This window comes from Rhopalosiphum maidis, chromosome 2 (genome assembly GCF_003676215.2).
Source record: "Rhopalosiphum maidis isolate BTI-1 chromosome 2, ASM367621v3, whole genome shotgun sequence".
Lineage (NCBI taxonomy): Eukaryota > Metazoa > Arthropoda > Insecta > Hemiptera > Aphididae > Rhopalosiphum > Rhopalosiphum maidis.
Genome location: NC_040878.1, coordinates 90,553,805 through 90,576,443, shown reverse-complemented (window position 1 = coordinate 90,576,443; position 22,639 = coordinate 90,553,805). Strand labels below are relative to the sequence as shown.

The window sequence follows — 22,639 nt, the reverse complement described above, 5'->3', positions numbered from 1 at the left end:
AATATATTAAATAAAAGGTATATTATTTTATTTACACTAAATGTGGACTTGTTTCTAACAAAACTTGGAAGCACTATTTTAATAATATTATTTTATACTATATAATAACTATATGGTCATATAGAGTAATGATAATTGACTATATAATATGGGTATGTAATACACACGCGTCGGTCTTCTTCGATTGGTTAACGGAATAGGGCAGCGTAAAATCTGGAATGAGATTCTTGAACTATACTGGAACCAAGGACAACACAATGATGATGAGAATCGTCTGAATGACGATTTGAAAATTTTATAAATCGAGATGGGCGTGGGTTTTATATGGTATATATTATTATATATAAGAGGGCAAGAGAATAAAAATCGAATATTGAAGTCTTACTCGTGTACTATGTAACAACGAGTGGTCGAGATGTAAACATAATAATAATAATAATAATATGGAATCGCCGTCTCGTAATTGATTTCACTCTTACGTTCAAATTTTGTGAGCTACCATATAATAATATAAATAATATAATATGGATAATATAGTATATAAGTATCTAGTGCATTGTGGAATAGTTAAAATTGTTTTTTTTATTTACTATTACTATTACATTATTCTATTCCTGTCAATCCAGTTCACCCGTAACATTCCTAATTTGCTTATGAATTATAATAAGATGCATATTTGATATATAAATATATAATTTACCCCTTCAATAACAATAAACAATATATTTACATGATAAATATATATATGTATATTACTTTTAAAACTACACCTTTTTAAGCAATATTTTATAATAGTATAATGATAAATTGATAACTAATAATTTATTAATATGCAGAATGTTATGAAACATTCACAAAAATGTTATATTATATCAATATCTATAAATAAATAATATATTGTACAATATGGTTTCTAGTTTATTTTTAAGTATAAATAAATATATAATAATGTAAAGAACGAATTTTTGGAAATCTGTTAAGAACGTATTTGATCGATATACTTATGGAATAATACAATAATTATTATTATTGTACCTAATACCTATATAATATATAGTATATATATTATGATTGTGGGGTGTGACTTACGGACTAGGAAATATCAACTTTATGATTTATATAATTTAGGCATTGCAAGGTACATACAATAAATAATTTTTTAAAGATATTACGATACCTCGTTAAATATATATATATATATATTGATAGAAATTTTAGGTTGCCCAGGAGTTCTCAACGATTTGAGTAAATAGCATAAATGACACACGTTATTAATTTTTTTTTTTTTCAATACGTATACTGTGGTAGGATCGAAATCTTTCATGAACGAGCTGGACACGCCTAGACATATGACCCGTCATACGTGAATTCCGTTATTGTGGCTGATATTAAAACATATACCTAACAATATGGTTATTAACAAATAATGTCTAAAATTTCTCTCGAAGAATCGTGACGTGTTACTTTGGGTTGCTCGGGAACCGGATCGTATATGTGTATAATGTACATATAAGATGATATAAAGTCGTCCAAAACTGCCCATATAACACACACGTTTCACTTGTATTTTCTTTTAGGCATTTAAATATATAATATACATTATTATCTTCACAAATGCATACGATGTAATACGATAGCTATTATACAGATAAACGTTAAACGCATCAATGGCAATGTGGATCGTTTGGACGGTGTAGACGTTGAAACAAAAAAATTTGCCAGATCAACGGTAATCGCAGGGCTTTGCCTCAGTTGTGGTTTTCGTATTGCATCATCCATCCTAAGCGCATCGCAGTGTTTCGTAGTGTTGTATTATAACCCTTTCGTGTGCAATTAATATACCTTGTTACAATCTACCAACGTACTTATGAACCAACACCAGCAGTTGTTATTTTTGTTGGGAGTAGTGTGTCTAACGACTGCCGACGTCCTCTCGTCTACCAAGGAAAACTTAGACACCGAAATCATATCCTCTCGAGAAGTCTCCCGGAGCGAACTACCACCCCAGAGCGAACCATTATCCCAAGTCAAACTTCCATTACGAGACGAGCCTTCATCACAGAACCAACTTTCAACTCGAACTCAACATACGACCCGAATAGAAAATTCTAGTCGCATCCCTTGCAGCAGTAGTAGTATTAGAAACGAAGACGTCAACGAGTGCACGGTACCCGCTTCGACTACCGTTAGCGTTGCATCAGTCACCAACGGACTTCGCGATCGAGTGATACAGCTGACTAATGAGCTTAGCAAAGCGGTCGCCGCGATGAATATCGCTCAGCAACGCGAACGAAAGCTGGCTGTGTTGGAGAGAGAGAAATACAAGTGAGACGACATTATAATAAATACAACTAAGTATATAATTGATGTACGTACCGAGCGATTTATGTAAATCATCAACCACAGCATGTTTCAGATTTTGGTCTAATATTGTATTATATGTATAGAAAACCCGTATTTAATTAAAAATTGAGTGGGAAACATGATAATTAAAAAAAAAAAACTCGTAAGATTATGTGCGCTACCGCCAATATAAACTATTACTTACTTATGCTTCTACATTGAGTCAAGAAACTGATCGGTGGTATTGATTTTTATAAATTACTATGATAATATCGGCAATACATACCAGCATTGGTCATTTGATACAATATGTCCGAATGACATGCATGAAGTGAAATTAGTAATTTAGTACATAAAAAAATCTATTTATGTTTATTAAATCAAATTATGACTTCTTCAATACATTAGATTTACGATAACAATCGTCATAAACCTTATATAATTATATGTATTGCGTTGTGGTACCCTTAGGCTGCAACAGTATAGTCACATTTACACAATTTCGTATTATTGTCTTATAGATACAAGTGTGATGCAAGACTGCAGAGTGAGTAAACTAAAATTATTTTAGCTTGATTTTGTAAATTTAAATTAGTACTGACAATTATGGGTCAAGTTCAAAAACATCAGTATATAAAAAGAAATATTACCTATACTAATTTTAGAAAAACGTATGTTTTTTTTAAACTAATCTACTTAAAAATACATTTCGTATTGTTATATATTAAACATTATAATCTAGATAAAACCAGTAGGTATATTATGAGATAAATGTGAGATACAATTTAAGGCATATAATTCTCAATGTGACTAAAAATTAAATTCGTTAATAGTTACCAGGTACGTACCTCAATTTTTTAATTCCCTGCCTTGCGTGTATTCTATAAACCTATTACTAATAACCATTAGATAGGTACCTAATTGTATTATATAAAATCATAGCACTGACAGGTTATTACTAGTTATTATAATAGTATATCGGGTATTGTTGTATAATATAATATCATAACACAATAAAATGTCTTGGAAATGTTGCAGCTATGTGAAAGCGGCGTCGGAGAAGGTGCTAGGCTTGGTAGATAACGTGCGGCACGCCGAGAACGTACAAGCCGCTGACACGTATCGGGAACGACAGGTCCAGCAGCGGCTGGCTCGCACCCACCGGACGCTGGGTAGATCGCGCCGCCGGTTGCAAGTGATCCACCGACTGTTGGCCGGCGCAGAAGTGGGCCTGGTGCACTTGGAGAGCAGCAAGATGCTGAGCAAGTGCAGCGCGGATAGCATGAAACCACAGGACACGCAGCATAGCGCCAAGTCACCGTCTTTGAATCACGCATTGGACGTGTAATCAAAACAGTGATAATGTTTTCGCTGTACGAGCTCATCTCATACTAAACATAGCATGTATTCACGACATTCGTTACTGACTGCACTTTTCGGCGTGTGTGCACAATGATGAATTATCTTTAAGTAGTTTATTTTTATTCTTTTTTTGCTTAATTAAATCCGACTAATCGACACTTTTTGATTTAGAGTCGTTATAGATTATTATTATTATATCAACGATAGGTCGTTGACGGAATAGTGTTAGACACACACACACACACACATATACACAAAATGTATACAATAAACCGTAACACACCGCCGCGCCGTTTCGCTCTATAAATTCTTTTTACACGATTCTCGAAACCTTATTAAAATGTAAACCGTAACGTGTCATTATATATTATTTTTTTCTTTTAAATAACGTCCATGTACAGCGAAAAGAATAAAACGAACATATCATTATCTTATATATATATATATATATTTAAAATATATATTGTTAAGTCTGTACTCTGTATCGATTCACAAAACGTCGTTGGACCGAAATGCGCGCGGCGACCGCGGTATAATAATATCCATCTGTGGTTACGCTGGTCGATTCGTCCGTGTCGACTGCTGATATGACTATTACCATATCGCTGCACTGGGGATATTTAAAATTAGTCGACAAAAACCGTGCACATTATAATATTATTATATAGACAGTAATTATGTTCAAAGTTTATTTAAATCGAGTCCAAATCGATTATGATAGGTATTTGGAAACATAAATATATATACTACTCTACAGTGCACATTCATTCACACCCAAAAGTCATCCTTTATTGTATTTTTATATTTTATAAATTTGGCATGTTTTGGGTCATCGTATATTATAATATAAGAATAAGCTCTTAAACTTTTTAATCACCTTGATCTATTGCAAGTTACGTCTCTATATAATATTTATTCTACGTGATGTGGTCTACCTATATATTGATGTGGTGTGACACTCTTCCTTCCACATTCATCCATTTGCTAGAATATTAATTGTATGATATTTGCAGGAATTGGATAAGTGCACGTAGTATAATATGTATCTAGTAAAATATACGATTTAGAATTTGTCCTCATCACATACCGTAGTTTACTAGGCAATAAAATAAAATATGTTAATGTTGATCAACTGAATATGATATAGCTATTGACATATTATACAATATAGATAATAGTTTAATATCGACTTATAAAAAATAAGTTGACAAAACGTTAAAAACGACAACAACACGATTTTATACACACACATTATTTGATAGTACCTACATATTGTTATATACATAGACCGGTTATATTTCTAGAAAAAAACGTGTATATTGTAGTAGGTATACCACCACGTGGTAAATCATCATAGCTCAGATATTCTGTAATTAATATACGTCTGCGGATCTATTAAAGGTCTGGTACATGTCGATTTGCTAATGAGAAAAAAATTGACAGCCAGTCGACTGTAGAAAGTGTGGGCAATCCTCTATATTATATCGCCTTCTTTACTGTAAGAAAACAATTTTCGACACGCCGATATAAGTCCGTTTTCTCCTCGTCGTATCAAATTTTCCATAATTATACGGGATTATGAGCTGGAAACATTATGCGAAAATATACGCGTATTACGCCTATGGTAGTATTTATAACTTACCAATGAAATTTAGTAAAATTAAAACTAATCGTCGAAAAGGTTATTCTTAAAAAAAATTGTCTTGTAATTTGTAAGGCTATAATTATATAATTCCTCTGGTTATAATAATTATTATTGAGTATTAATGAATAAAAAATACGAGTTTAGTATAATGTACAGTATCGTGTTTAGATAAAATTATGAAAGTTATTTTTAAAATATAATATAAAAGACGGGTAGCTTTCATTGGATCCATCTACAACAATATAGACTTATTTATTATGAAATATACGATATGAGCCTATTTAAAAAAAATTAAGCAATGGTTTAAAAAATATATTAATATAATATTATTAGCTAAAAAACATATTAAGATTACCTCCATCGTTTGTATATATATAATAATTAATAGATATCTATAATATAAAATAATAAATGTATACGTTATATTATAGGTACAATGGCAATGACGTTATACATTTTAATCGTTTTATAAGACGTTTTTCTACGTGCCCGAAATATGTAGTTAAACTGATTATTATTAATTATTTTAATTACAATCTAGTACGTGCCTTAAAAACGCACGAATTGTGGGTGACTACTGACTTGGATTTACTCATACGATAAAACCACTGTGCATGCATATACAATAATAAAAAATATACTACATTATAGATATGTTTAAGTAGGTATAAGAAGTATAATCTACCACGTATTATTAAAAGTGCTAGTTTGTTGTCGATTAACGAACAAATCGATCTTCAATTACGGATACCACATATCGAATTACGATGATAACGATTTATAACATAAGTGCTACTGCATGATTGAAATTAATTGTTATTGTCGTGGTCATCGACCATCGTTACCGACTTATCACGGTTTCTGCGATTGGTATATAAGTAATTGCCTGTATAATATGTAATACGTTACACTGTGATATAGTCTTAACAATCTGGTATATTCTATACCTACATTATCCAACAGTAGGTACTTGTTTCATACTGATTCATCGTTTTAGACATTATAATAATATTAAAGTACAATCGTTAATTAACATTTTATCCACAAAACAACCGATTTGATTTCATTAGTAAAAAAATCATGTTTCAAGATATGCGTCTGAAGTGATATAATATAATATAATAAGTATAAAAAACATTTAGTTAGAAACCGGAAAAGTAATATAATATGCCGTGAGTATTATCATACTAGAAAATTTGTATAAACAACGTTATGATGTGATATCACATCTATCATAATATACAACGATGACGGGAGGGGAAGGGAGGCAATTTCGTCGATCAGTTAACGAAATATTGATTATATGTATAAAGTTTGATAATACAATATAATATCGACGATACATTAATAACATGGCATATATAGGTTTTAATACGATGATCATATTGTAATATTGTTTTATACTCGAGACTGGTGTCGAAAAATAAATTCAAACAATACTGTTATAAAATCATAGCGGTTAAAAAATACATTTATATAGATATATATATTTATATATATATATAAACATGGAATACGATGACTCCGACGCGAGGCCACCGCCGACGACGTGAAACTAAGTCAGTAGGTACTTGAACCGAAGCGGTTTAGAGAGCCGGTTCTCGAGTTCACGATTTTTTTCCCCTTCAGTTCACGCTGCAGACGGACGGAATGGGTTCCGATTTCAACCGACTGCACTGCGCCGCCTCTCCGGGCATTAACCGGTCGGAGAAAACTGATGAGGGTGTAGTGAGAGGTGGGGGGGGGTAGGAGAATAGAAATGAAAACGCATCGCATGGTAATATAATAAAAATAATAACATACATTCAAAAATGTTAGGGGCTTCGAGACTCTCGCCTCCCTATGTGGCTACAGTGTTGAATTCCGCAAAAAAAAAAATTCTAAACAAAAACCTCTGTCGTATTAATGAAATTTTGCACATACAATATACGCATATTATATTATGTATATTATTATTTTACCTATTACAAGATAAAACACGTCGAAATACACGCACACACATATGTATATAATTGTACATAATATACTTCATTGCAACTGGTATATAATATATAAAATATATATATGCACTTAGTTGCGTAACTTACACTCGGGTATATACCGAATATATATATATATATATATATATTATATTATTATCAAAGAATGTATACACTTTATCCGACAGACAACGCGAAAACCACCGCACGTCCTGTTTCGTATTATTATTATTATTATTCGTATATATAATAGTCGTATCTTGAGGCCAATGGAAAGGTCTGTTACATAGTCACCGTAGACGCACACTATATAATATAATATACACATGCGGAAACGTATCGCGTATTCGTGTCGATATAATAATATATTTAAAATTTAAATATATGTGTGTTTGTATGTGTACTATGTGCACGGCAATAATGTACACGCAATACACACTGTATTCAATGGGTTTATATATTATAATATTCAGGCAGCGATATAATAATAATGTTGTTTTTATTTTCCTTCTCACTGTCACTTCGATTCTCCGACGACGATCACATAAACATGTTTGGGCGCGTATTATATACGCATACGTATACGTAAGATGGTCATAAGACATATATTTTTTTTTCATTTTAGAAATTTGTTTGCCCGAATAAGAGTGCCGAAATCGCAGTATGGTATGCTTTATGTTTGATACAGACTTTAGTATATTGTATTTCCAAGTCTCAATACTTTTCAACCCGTTTTCGATGTAATAATGTAATGCCTATTGATACTATAATATTACTATAACGATGATCAATATACTATTATGGTCAATGGTCATTAGTGGTTGGGCGATTCGATTTACACGGATAATGGTATATTGTAACCGATCTCGTAATTTCTGTAAATTGCGTTTCCCGACCACGATGCTTATACACATAACGCTTACAATATACTTGTACGTATAATATGTTATATTATATCTACTCATTTAGTCATATCTATAATACTGAAATTATGTCGAGGATAATATCAATAACGATGTAATAAGTGATGTTGGACATGAAACGAATTAATGTGTGTAAGTCCGAATAAGAGTTGTGGGCGTTCATAGATAAAAAAAAAATACAATCGTGTTCTTATCATCGTACATTATTAAATTTATTGGTGTCTACATAATTGTTTAATCATTATTCATTAGTCATTTATTCTGGATACATGCGGTTATTAAATATTAATTAACTGAAATTTATCCATCATCGAATTTAAAGAAAAGTTCTAATATCTTATTTAAAATCAAAATATAATTAAACAGTAGGTAGTTATATAGATTATAGGCACTCAGTCGCATATACAGTGGATGGGAATTTAAGTGTTCATAATCCCCCCCTTTTATATAAAAATAAAAATGTGAAAATGTATTTATAAATCATGCAATATAGGTATATTTTTTTAATACCCCTTCCGCCTGGTGGAAACTTCTGTAAGTATATGCCTCTCTCTGCAGAAAAAAATAACAATTTCATTTTAAATTATAATTAACAGTAAAGAATTAATGAAATTATATCACTATAGTGTTTTAAGTGATTACTTACTAATTATATTTATGGTATCATCCCATTTCGCCGAATTCTATTTCACCGAATCCCACTTTACTGACAAAATACCAGTTGTATACAGATTGATAACAAATCCCATTTGGTCGAGTGCTATTTTTTCGAATTCCATTTTGTCGAAAAATTTTTTTTTCAAGTTTTTTTATGCTTTTTTTTCTAATCTAAAAGAGCTTGATATTATGACTCAAAAAAAAAAATGTAACCAAGCTCCAAAAATGAGGAAAAAGTATAAAACTTTAAAAAACCGATTAAAAACGGTAAAAAAGCGATAAATACTAATTCATTAACTATATAATCATAATATTATATTAATATCTGAAATGTATGTTTAATTCAAATTTGGAAATGGACAAATATCTACTATGGAATATCTAGATGCGATTATTTATCACTTTCATCTTGAATAAAATTATAAATTTTTACAAATGTTCTTATATATTTTTACTAAATATTAATTATTTTTATGTAATTATTTCATTTATTTTTTATTATATTACGGTTATATTTTACTATATATTTTAAATTAATATTATAACAAAACCAAATTATATTTTACTATGCTTCGGCGAGATGGGTTTTCGGCGAAATGGGTCCAAATCTATATTTCTAGGTTTCAGTAAGCATGTATATAGTTAAAAAATTAAGTATAACATTTTAATAATAATTAATTGCGTTTCTCTTAGGCCCCAACTCACTTTAAATTCTGGATTGAGTCCATTTTTCAACTAAACTGATAGAAGCGTCCCGAGGTTAGTGGTTTTTTTTTTTTTTTTTGCTTTTTCGTTCGATTAAATTCATTAACTTATTTATTAACTCAGCACTATTGTTTTTCTGCATCGGGAGAAAACGTAAACAATGTTTGATCAGAAATACGCTATTCAGGCAGACACACGAAAACCAGTTGTTTAAGTATGTGTGGCGTGTCTAATATTTCCAGGACGTGATCGCGCTGGTAAAACGGCAACATCGCGTCCGGATCCCACGACGACGGCAACGACGACGAAGACTTCGACGCCCAGTTGTTGTATTTCCCATTGCACATCTCTTCAACGACGGCGGTCCAACTCGTGCAGTTTTTTCTTCTTCTCCTTCGCATTACATATCTGTATTGGATTCTCTATCGAAGATTAAAAAGCTCCAATTGTGTACACGTCGTTGATTATTTTAATCGCATTCATTTAAAATAACCTAACGTAATACGTATAATACGTAAACGCACCTCAGTAAAATGTCGTTGTATTTATATTAAAATTAAAAATGTCTACACAATTTATCGTCTCACATTTTGTGTTAAACTTCTACTCGATACAGTTGCTGTTATAATATAATACCATGGTTAATTATTGGGACCGTATTATAGTGATCGTATTTATTTTTAATTTGACGATGCATATACATAACATATAATGCATACCTACATATATATAAAATTTAGATTCATGCACTCGACGTATATACCTTGACTATAGCTGTACGATTTACACACGTCGGGCGCTCTAGAGAAATTATTTGTCCAAAACGGTCTATCGAATACTGTTGGTCGACTATCGAGTTAGTAAATATTATGCTGTATACTCGGCATCGAGAAAACTTAATTAAGCTTATACGCACTATTATGTATCAACGATTTGCACCACAGGTAATGTTTTCAAAAATGAAAATAGAAAAAATTAAGCGTCTCGGCGGTTGCGATTACGTCGTGGTCTCGAAGAGAGATTCATATTTTCGCCAAGAATGCCGGTTTCTACAGGTAAGTGATTTTATCTGTGTAATGTGCATCACCCATTAGTATGATATTATTCGCTCATACAGTTATTTAACACCAGTTTAATTTTCACGCACTTTACTATATTATACATTTGTGATATACATGAATGCGATTATTTAAAATATTTTTTTCAGCTATATCTACATAATACAAACACGACGATGGCAGTAAGTATCTCTAGTACTTGATCGAATAATTGATGTACCTTCTTACATTTTCCATGATTTTCCTAACTCACGTATAATGATGAATAGTTTTCGTTATTAAAAACGCCGCAGAACGTACACAATATTATAATACATATGGCGAGATGTGAAACGGATCGTGAGAATTTTCGTATGCGTGTATATTATATATATATAGCGGGTATAGGTGCACCCGACTCACGGTGTCGTGCAATTATTATTTATTTTCGTTTTTATTTTTTCGTCTTCGGTTGGGGTGGGCGTAACACGAATAATATAAGAGCGAGTCGCAGCACCGTTATAAACCGCGCGATTTTCGACGTCCAAACCCGGACGCGCGCGTGAAAAATGCCAGCGCTCGACGCCGCCACCGAGGAGACTCTTATTTCGTCATGGACTCAGAATCTACAGGAAACCTCAGATAGAAAAATATCTATCTGAGATAACATTACTATTATTATCATTATAATAATAATAATAATTCGGTATGTACTGCCCACGCACGCGTATACAGGTAGGTATATGCATATATATATAGAACCACTATAATATTATAGAATATACCACACCGTGACGGCGCTGCACCTCCATCAAGTTTTTGCACGCGACGTTCTTAGGTTGGAATAATATATTATTAGGTATAGTATTATAGTACGCCATTGATAAATCACGATTGTGTCGAATATATATATAGATACAATTATCATTTGGTCGGCTGCTGTAGTAGTGTACTTATTAAGTTTGTCTCAGGTGTGCGAACGATACTATTATAATAAAATCGGGTTACATATTTTAATAGCTATTATAACAATTAAAGGTGGGTTGTCCGGTCCGATTCCTCTCAGAGTTCGCCGTTTCCAGCGTTCCAGAATAATTATAGGTATAGTCCTAGATTTATTTATATTTTATCGTTTAACTTAAGAAAATTGTTTTTTTATATTTTATAGTCCAATTATAATTGTACTATTCTACTATTATAACCTATTTCCTATTTCAACCGACTAAGCAAAGAACAAACCATATGCTAATACTAAGCTGTATAGCCGTTATAATATAAACATATATTGCGTATAACACTGAACCAATTAAGTTTGAATATATTTTAGGACTTAGGTTATAATATTTTATTATACAACGTATAACACAGCATGCACACATTCAATAGGAAAATATAGGTACTATATCGGATATTATATATTAAATTAATTTGTAATGCTGTGAACGTTCATAATATATAACATAAATTGTACCTACCTATACACGGTGTTATGTCATCGCTGCAGCAGTGTATAATACACAATAGTTACAGTTAACTATAAATTATAAGCGCATAATGATTTTTACCACGTACGAGTGTAATAAAATATGCATTCCTATGAAATTTGTCGCTCGTGGTTTATCAGATAATAAATCCGAAAGCCTTATTATTATATAAAACAGACTTATGGAAATTGACCAATTAAAATTGTTTGTTGTGGCTATACAAATTGCATTGAAAAAAATCACAGACAACGTGATCTTTATAAATTATTATACCACATTATCGAAACAGTATTTTACGTGCGATAAATATTTGAAAATTCGTAAAGTTTGATTTGAGATATTTTTTTAACGCTTGATCGATTTTGAGACGATTTTATCACTTCAAATATTAGGTGCTGTGCATACCGCCGTCACAGTTGAAAGTCACCACCACTTAAAATAGCGTTCAAGTCTTCACTATAGCACTACGAAACCATTAATAAAAATACAAGACTTCTCATGGACCACGCCATTATATATCGTTTAATCATCAATTCAATTTAATAACTATTTTAATAATCGGTACCTGAAAATTATTCCAAAATATGATTATAATATTATATTATTAAAATCATCGTATATACCTTCTTTCTACTTCCTAATGACTATTATCCGGAATGTAACGAAAAACGATGAACCGGTTTTGACGCAGGTCAATCCCAGAGGTCGTCGGTCTCCGGCTATATGGCAAATAATGATGAAGATTCGAAGGAGAAGAGATTATGAAGAATGAAAAATATCTAAAATAAATAACATTTAATGATGAATAGCAGTGAAATGTTCTAGTGATATGTCTGAAAACCTATACGCCAAGATAAGCAACTTTCCTTTTTTAAAATTGCAATTTTAACGTTTCGGCATTTACTCGGAGAAAAACGCATCATACCATGCGTATTCATACGTTATCACGCCGGACGAACGTTGACGAGTTTAATTAAAATAGATTGAAGATTGCACTAACAAATCAGTCGAGCGAAAGTTGATTATTCATAACATTATAACGTAAATAAATGAATAATATATATAGGCTTTAACGAGATTTTAAGACACCACCTTCGGAACGGACCTGAAAATTATTGAGATGTGTTATGCAAATATTTTACAGAACATTACATGCTCGAAATATATTATATTATATATATTATGTGTTTGTGTACGGCAGTCCAAAAAATCAATTATGTACAATATAGGGGAGGAGTTCACACACGATTTAAACGGTTTTCTAGACAACCGAATGTCCGAGTTCATGTATGCATATAACAATAATGTATAACGTGAGACGTCTTTTTTTGACGTTTCAAAAGAGAAATGAGTTTCTTTACATACATTATTTTATAAACCACATACACGTATGAACCATTTAGAAAAGCTTATGTATAAAGCAGATGTATTCGAGTAAAAATAACATATCATATGTATAGTGTGAGAGAATAGCTGATGTATGTTATAAATATTATTAAAAATATAAAATATATATAATGAATATACGTACTATATTATAATATGAATTTATTTGAAGTATAAATATGGCTATTGGCTATACCACAACGATGTAGCTGATGTAGGTATATCAGATCCCGGTAACCTTATATCCTTGCATCCGGCGTTGTGGTTAAGGTGCTTTTATCGAACCATTCTAAGGGGTTAACCCAACACTTATGTATCTAAAAGCAACCTGTGCATGACAACGTAGATTTTTTTTTAAATATAGATATGCAATATGTGTAATATGTATGTGTATGCATCCAAATGCACTCTTGCATCCAATATAATACTATTTTATGTAAATATATATTTAAAAAAGTAGCATTGACGGTACATGTACAAAGTACCTATTTAGATATCAATGGTCATTTCACAAAAATGTTATATATTATCTTTAAACGTTATAGAATCAAAATCGATGTATATTATATAATATAAAATAAATATAATATGACATGTAATAAATGTCGCAATGCAGCTATAAATTATTATTTTCTACAATATTATGTAAATACGACGTCTAAATAGAAAAATCGTGTAAACGATAACGTCGGATTTTACAGATATCAAACATTATTTTTGATATAATAGTTACTGTTGCAGTTATGGTAAAATTCGGATATATTGCTGCAGTCTGCAGTAACCTGCAATCGGTTTATATGGTCCTACAATAATGTATGGTTAATCGTACGAAAATTATTACGCTTCGATAACATTCCGCCGCGCATGTCATATAATAATGATATGTACCTATCTAATAGGTTATATATTTATAAAACTCGCGTTTTTTCGCTTATATATCTGTATTATTATCCCCGTCGAATTCTTCAACTGCTGCACCCGTCGTGCACTGTTCGGTCGGGCACGTTATGATATTAAACCACACGGTGTAACCTAGTTCTTCGAGTCTCACGAACGCGCGCAGATCCGATAAAATGTGAGACGAAGGCCGCGACGGTCGACGTGAATTTGACGCCCGGATTGTCGAATAGGGCGGGAGGCAGGTTGAGGTGGCTCGGGGGATATGAGGCATGAGATAGTGTGCGTCTCGAGTCTCGACACAGACAATATATAATGCGACAGCTAGTATACGTACCTATTTATATTGTTAAAATACATACACAGAGAGGTGTATAATATTAATGTATATACGACACAGCATCACGGGCGAAATGACACAAAACGGGGCAGCCGCGATGACGGGAGGAGTCCGGCAAATATAAAAAACAAAATGAAAATAATAATAATAATTTACGACGGAAATGAAATCGTGATCGGAGTATAATTTTTGACTTGGTCGTGATCCGCTCGAGCATGTTCATTTCGTCAGAGGCAATAAATTAACGGGCGTCGTTCGAGGGATATTATATACGCAAACCTATTCGCTGTAGTCATACCGACGATATACACAGTTATATGTGGTTATATTGTCGACCTACAAAAAAAGATAAACTCATGATGCCGCCGCACCGTTTATGGTGGACGTATATGACTCATATATGATTTTCACATCTCGTGTGATTATTATAAAATTATCGGGAGATTGCTCAACATTTCGCGCTCTGTCCGACCAATATTATAAATCTTCGTCTGAAAAATGATCTATCGTCCTAGTACACCTATTACTTACTTGTTTTAGTGTTAATTTTTATCAATTGGATGGCTAGTTGGACGTTTCTACCACCTATTATACATACATACATATGAGTACTATATACATATTATATAGGTATATATCTAGAATTATATCTTACAAGTTTGGTTAAATTAAGTGGTATCAGTAAAAAAAAAAAAAAAAGGTGGTATCAGTTAATAAAATTAATTTATATTAGAAAAACCTAATGCTATTGTTAAAGATAATATTACATATTTATAGGTACGGTACGAATAGTCGCTTTTCTAAGCACGTCCTAATTCTAATTAATATAAAATTGTTAAAATATGAACTGTTTAACTGTTACATTGTGCTCACATAAACACATATGCGTACATTATACACATATTTAATATTATAGTCTAGTCAATATGCAAATATAATAAATATGTATATTATATTGACTTGCATTGTTTGTCATATCTCTGAGGGGGAATGAGTGGGCGAAAAATCGATTTACATTCAGTTACTTTGATATATATATATATATATATATATATCTGTGCAGCCCCGTTTTCAATAACGGCATCGCTGTCAACTATATAATGATATAATAACACTTCGCCGCTGTTGGTACAGCCCCGCCAATATACAATACAATTTAAAATACGCGATAGCACACAGTTACAGTCTATAGGTACCTGTCACCTGTACCTGTATTATACAAAAGTGTTGAACGATTGGCCATTGCCCATATACTATTATGACAATATTATAAAGTCGCGGACACCATTTTTTTTGCAATTCATACACCCGTTGAATAAATTTAAAATTTCAAAGTTCAAAGCCAAATGTGGTTACCACTAAAGCGTCTTAAATATCCGATAAAATATAGGTCACTCAAGTACATAACATATTATAATATGCAGCCTTGTACATTAAATGTCTCGAAACGCACAGCTATATCATATTATACCGATTAAAAATAGTTTACGACTGCATAAATGCGACATTAAACTGTAATTATTATTATTATAATTTAATTAACGGTATGAAACGCGTTAAATCGATGACGTATATTATAATATGTATACCACTACTATTATACCCGTAGTTGTATGAGATTTTCTTTGGACAATTTATCGATTTATATTTTAATGATATCAAGTGCATTACATCATTTTAACGATTTTATATTATAATAAATTATTATCGGAAGAATTAGGATAAGAATTTCGCCAAAAACTCCGACGCACCGTGTGGCTTCACTACCGGGTGATGAACTTCATAGAATTATATTGCATATTATTATGTCATTAAAATTATTTTCTTCAGCACGAGGGAGGTCGCAATGAACACAAAATGGTCACCATAAATAATTACGATTCGAAATTCGTGTGCATCTATAGTGTACGTATATAGTTTCAGTCCTGGCATGTATAATATACACTTTGGCTGCGCCGGCAGCGGGGGGGGGGGAGAATAGAAAACAATAATCGTGCGGCGGAGGTTTGCCGACTCGCGGGTAAATACAGGTATTATATATATATATATGTGTGTATACTTTTTACAAGTCGAGAGAGCACCCACGCAACGTATTTTGATTAATCTGGTCCGGGTAACTCGATCTGTCGGGATATACAGAAAACCGGTCCACTGCGGTGGTTAAGCCCCCACTTCGCCTCCTCATAGGACTATATAAAACATATAATAATATATACCGTGCACCCGCCCCTCCTTCCACGAACGACCGTTCCTCGTTCGCGACCGCTTACCTCCCCGTCATCCGCCATATTATATATATTATAATCTAGTTTTGTACCGCGTATATTATAATAGTAGAACTGCAGTGGGAAGGGGTATGCAAGTATAAGGGGTACGGGCAGATCCGTTTCGACTTCGGGTGTGGTTCCAAGTCACGACGTCACCTACATTTTGTGTACCGACAGTATAATACTGCAGCTACTACTACAATACTACATATTATATACTATAATATTACTTCTATACCTACGCTATTTATTAACAATAATAATTTATTATGGTATTGTAAATTATGATATACATAATAATAAGTACATATATAATAGGAAACGTAGCTTTGATATAGCCGATACGATACACGTTATTTACCAAAATATTGTAAGTGCTTATTATTTATTTCCAAACTACAATAAAAAAAAAAAAAAATGTTCGCGGGACGGAAGCTTTTTGGGTCAGCGCGTCGAGCTATACATTTGTACAGTACAGTTGTATCTATACATATTTATATAGTCTTATAGTTTTGAATACAAATTCGTGGTTTTCGATTGAAAAAAATTCTGCAAAAACCAGTTCTCAATCGGAAAAATTTCGAAATATCAAATGCAGTGGTGCATTAACGCGTGTTATTGGTATAACTTATATACACGAGTATATAGCTAAGAGGTAGACAGTAGGTACGAAACTCGTTGGGTAGCGCACTTTATAATATTTTATTAAAATTTACCAAATATACGACTTTGAACATTTGCATCTACAATGTTCGATGTTGTTACTATTAATATTAGTACGCTAGGGTAGTAGGGTTTGATTTACATTTTCCGCGTTTGAACACATATAACGTATAATATTTTCCTAACATTTAATTAAAAGCTACAAAAAATGTATTCGTACATTAGGCTTAAATTGTATTTAAATGTTAATTTTTTTTTTTTAAGCGTTATCTATTTACTATTATAATATTGATTTAAAATCAAACCTTTTACGGTGTTGTACGATATATACGATGGTTGTCATTCTAAAATACGTTGTTTTTTCACGTGTCTATAAAATAACAACAAATATTATCATAATCGCTATAGGCCTACAACGCAACGTTCAAGGACACAGTGCGGTTTCGGTGATAAACTATTGTTTTATTATATGGAATCGCGTGATTATAATATGTATTAACGAGATATTATACGGAGTGCACGATTGTTTCTCTCGGTCAAAAATTTTCATTCCGTAGAACAAAGATCTACAACTACATATACACAATGACATCGTACGCGTTTACATATATACTTGGTCATATGTAATATAGTTATATATTTATTATATTATTGTGTGAGTGTGGGTACAAACGTCGCGCGTTTATTATATTATATATATTTGTAACGGTATACCTATAAACACTGCAGCAGCAACGACCTACCGTCTTCGCTAACACGTGCACACCGCGCGCCGCCACAGTCGGCTTTTCTCGGACCGCTTCGTGCGGCGGCCCCGGTGTTGACGGACCTTAACCGCCGAATAAGAAAATAAAAAACCGTAGGAGAAAAAACAACTACACAAGTAAAAATAAAATTAGACGAAAAAAATAAAGAGAGAAGAAAAACGTTGGCGGAGCGGAACGCATGTTATAGATATGTGTGTGTGCGTGTGTGTGTGTGTGTGTGTGTGTGTGTGTGTGTGTGTGTGTTGTGTGTCTGTGTCTGTGTCTGTGTGTATATATGTATGTATAAGTGCATGCGTGTGTGTGTCAGACCGCATTAAAAACCAGTTTCCACGGCGCGTCTCAATGTTTAAACACGAGTAACCATTATTATATCAGCCCGGATAATTAGCCCGGATCTAAACACGCGGCTACTAAATATATTATATAGGTACCTTACAGTCAGTCATGATTTTTGTTCAGTCCCATTGTCGTAGATTTTTATTATATGATCCATACAGGAACTGCCTTGCACGTACTGGATTTTGTCGTAATATTACTATGAATAATTATATATTCATTATATAGGACACATTTTTTACAATCTTTTATGCATTCATATTAGTCCCCAAGGAAATTAAAAAATAATTGTCATTATTAGAAACAATCTTCTTGAGGAAAAGTAAAACGAATATAAACAACATTGTATAAATGCTTTAAATATAATATGTGTTTTATATATATACATATACTTTTTAATATTATTTTTTTTACAATTTATAAATGCTTTTGCATAATTTTTATTTTGTAAAATCACTAAAAAGATTAAAAAATAGAATAATTGCAAGACTATTTTTATTGGTTTTTATTTATACAAATTACATTAAAACATTTGACTAGAAATTAATAAGATCCTATATGCTACTTGATGAAAACCAAAATATAAGAAATACGCACATATTATTAATGGATTCAAAATACTGAAAGAGTAGAAATTTCAATAAATTCGTTAATTACCATCGGCAAAACGTGAAATATTACCTATACTCTATAATCTATACAAAACACAATTTTTAACCAGTCAATAAACAATATTTAGTAACAAATGACGGTCCATGACCAGCGTTAAAGTCACATGCAATAGATTTAAGAACGCATAATTTAAAAATTTTAAATAACATATAACATAATAATAATAAAAAAATAAATATAATTTATTGTTTTGACAGAGTGCAACAACCGTTATAAATTATTATAATTATTAAATGATGTCTTACTCAAGATTTCTTTTTAGGTACACGTTATTTTTTACAGAGCTAAAACACAGCTATTAATTTGTGGTTAGGTGTATAATAGACGTGTACATATACGTGTAGTGAGTATTAATTGCGATTCTTAAAAAAATAGTAATAAACCATATCGTATAATGCCTAGAAATGTGTACTGCAGTTTATAACAGTATAACTATATATACATACATATATATATACTAATATAGCAGACAAAATTAAATCTATGTCTTCTATAAACGCCCGTTAACGACTAATTACAGGATATTGTAAATTATATATTCGTTTAATCAGTAAAAAACCGCTTTGGATCCGTTGCGCATTTCAATTGAACACAGTTGTAGAGAGAGATAGTGAATAATAAATAAAATTATTTAAACTAAATTCGTGACACGTTAAAGTCATATTTCACTTAATCGTTTAAAATAAAATACATTTCCCTTCACTGAATACTCTAAATTACTAATAAGACACTTGATAATAAACATTTTAAGGGTACATAAATTTACAATTAAGACTCACCACTAAATAAATTCGAATTTTTAATTTATTAATTTATTTTAAGCTTCTATTTCTCAATTTTAAAAATAATATTTTGTTGTGTCTTATTTAATGTAGAATAGCCACATTTTCATTTTTATTATGTATTGATTAAAAATTAATTTAATATCTATGATTTCATATTTTTTTATGAATAATATTTAATAACCAAGCTAATAAATTTAATTTGTTTTTATTTTTATAGCATCAGTAAATATTTATTGTATTCAAAAAATTATTAAAGAAAAATTGAGCTAATAATAATTTGTATCTGCATTTGAAAGGAAACCACCATACTACTTTATCTACAAGATGCTACTTATGGGGTTATATTTGTGGATATTGTACTAAAATGAATTTTGTGTCGTCATTCGTCGTTATTATTATATATAAATCGTTACACTTATACAAATGTAATATATTTTATGAATATTCACAATAGGCGTTCGTTCTTAGGGAATTTTTATAAAATAATTTAGCTAATGATTTAGACCCCAGCGGATAAACTATAAATATATGTAATATAATATTTTGCAATAATCTTTATATTTCAGACAACAATGGGATAAATCTCTTTTTCTAATTCGTTGAATACTACTTGATTGTACAATTGTGATGTGGCTGTGTATTATATTATATATCGTTATGAGCTGATGATAACAAACGATGTACTGTAGCAATCTTGATGAAGAACGAGCATAATATAACGTTATATGACGATACCTATATAGCAGCTATTATTTTGATAACATCGTCGCCGTTTCATTTTTTCTTCTCCGATCATAAAACACGATGATTTCGCGTAGAAAACGCAGATTGTGTCCGTATGTTTTAAAAATTATGAACGCGAACATGCACCGGAAATACCTACAAATCTTGTGTAATAAACAGAGACTTAATGAAATATACGTCATGTTATTTTTATATTGTCTGTGTAATAATAGGTATAAATAATAAACTCGGTATAATGGTTTAATTCACGGTGAAATAATTACAATGTTGCAAAATTTCACCATAGAAACAATAAATTCATCCTATATAATATTAACTCTGCAATTGAGCTGCAGACGCCATACGTACTAATTCTTAAATCTGACAACGACCCCCGATAACCTTCTCGAGTGGAATTCTTATAAAGATTATATATTTTTGATTCTGAAAAAACTTTGTACACTGCAGTTGACGTGCAGTTTCATATCGTGAAATCTCCACCGTTCATGGGCTCGATCCCGATCCGGGCGCGAGTAAACGTGACGATCCAGTTTATTTTTTCGACCAGACGAGCGGTGATTTATAATAATACAGCCGTGTGGTTTTTGTATATTATATAGCGTTCGAGATTCGCACACGGAACTCGGCAAATTGGTCCAGGCGAATTATTTTATATATTATTATATTACATAGTATATTGTTATCCATGAGCATCGCGGGTGAAAATACGTTGTGGCGTGCTTGGATCACGACGCGAGTCAGTCTTACCTCTACTTATATATATAAATATAAGATATATAAGAATAAATACACACACACACACACACACACACACACACACACATACACACGTAAACACTGCGGGATGAGTCGCACACATCCCACGCGCGCTATACGGATGTACAGAGCATAATGGAAAAAAACCGACTCTAAAAACGTATATATACCTACATCTTATTGTGTATTGTGTACGTCTGCTGTGTCTTGGCGTGCGCGTATATACAGATGTATATTGTTACAATTTTTTATGTGTACCTATATATAATACTCATACCTACTCTACAGAACCAACTGTAACCTGCACGATATTAGAATGATGCGCGACGTGAAGGATAAAAAACGATTATTATTTATTATTATTATTATTATAGACCATGTGTTCTGCAGCACAGAGAAAAATCGTGTGAATACGTATGTGTGTGCTATTAAAGCCAGCCGTGTCCAGTGTGTCCACCCATAAAAATTGTAGGTAGTTGACTCATGAAATCTATCACAGTTTTGGCGATGGACCTATGATGGTGATACCAAACATTCCTATTAGTGTGTATTTTGAAAACTATGTATTATTACTACAGATGATGTTTTCCCCATTTGTGTCGAAAATATAAATATATTTTTGTACTTTTCTGGTCAACTATAGCAGAACACACATTCAAAGTTTGTATAATGAACACTCTTTGTACAAAATCTCTTTCTCTTTCTCTCTATATACTAATACTTGGTTGTCACTTGTCGATAATATATTTAAAGTATAACTAAATAAGCTCAACTAATTTTTGATTTATTAATTGCTTATGCCTTATACATATTATATATAATATATATCAAGCATCAATTAATAAAAAAACTTACATATTAGGTTAGGTTGGGTATTATAAAAATATTTAA

The 22,639-nt window shown here is 31.7% G+C and overlaps 2 protein-coding genes across 2 annotated transcripts in view; one reads left to right on the top strand and one right to left on the bottom strand.

The window, feature by feature from the left end:
• LOC113551582 (rhoGEF domain-containing protein gxcI) overlaps positions 1-22,639 on the bottom strand; it is a 65,684-nt gene that overhangs the window by 39,070 nt on the left and 3,975 nt on the right.
• LOC113552659 lies at positions 1,868-3,691 on the top strand. The gene is made up of 2 exons (XM_026955505.1): positions 1,868-2,325; positions 3,382-3,691. The coding sequence occupies exons 1-2, from the start codon at positions 1,868-1,870 to the stop codon at positions 3,689-3,691; spliced, it is 768 nt and encodes a 255-aa protein (XP_026811306.1).

Coding starts and splice junctions, on each gene's coding strand:
- LOC113552659 (XM_026955505.1), top strand. CDS start 1,868: ATGAACCAACACCAGCAGTTGTTATTTTTGTTGGGAGTAGTGTGTCTA. Junction 2,326..3,381: donor TTGGAGAGAGAGAAATACAA/GTGAGACGACAT, acceptor GAAATGTTGCAG/CTATGTGAAAGCGGCGTCGG.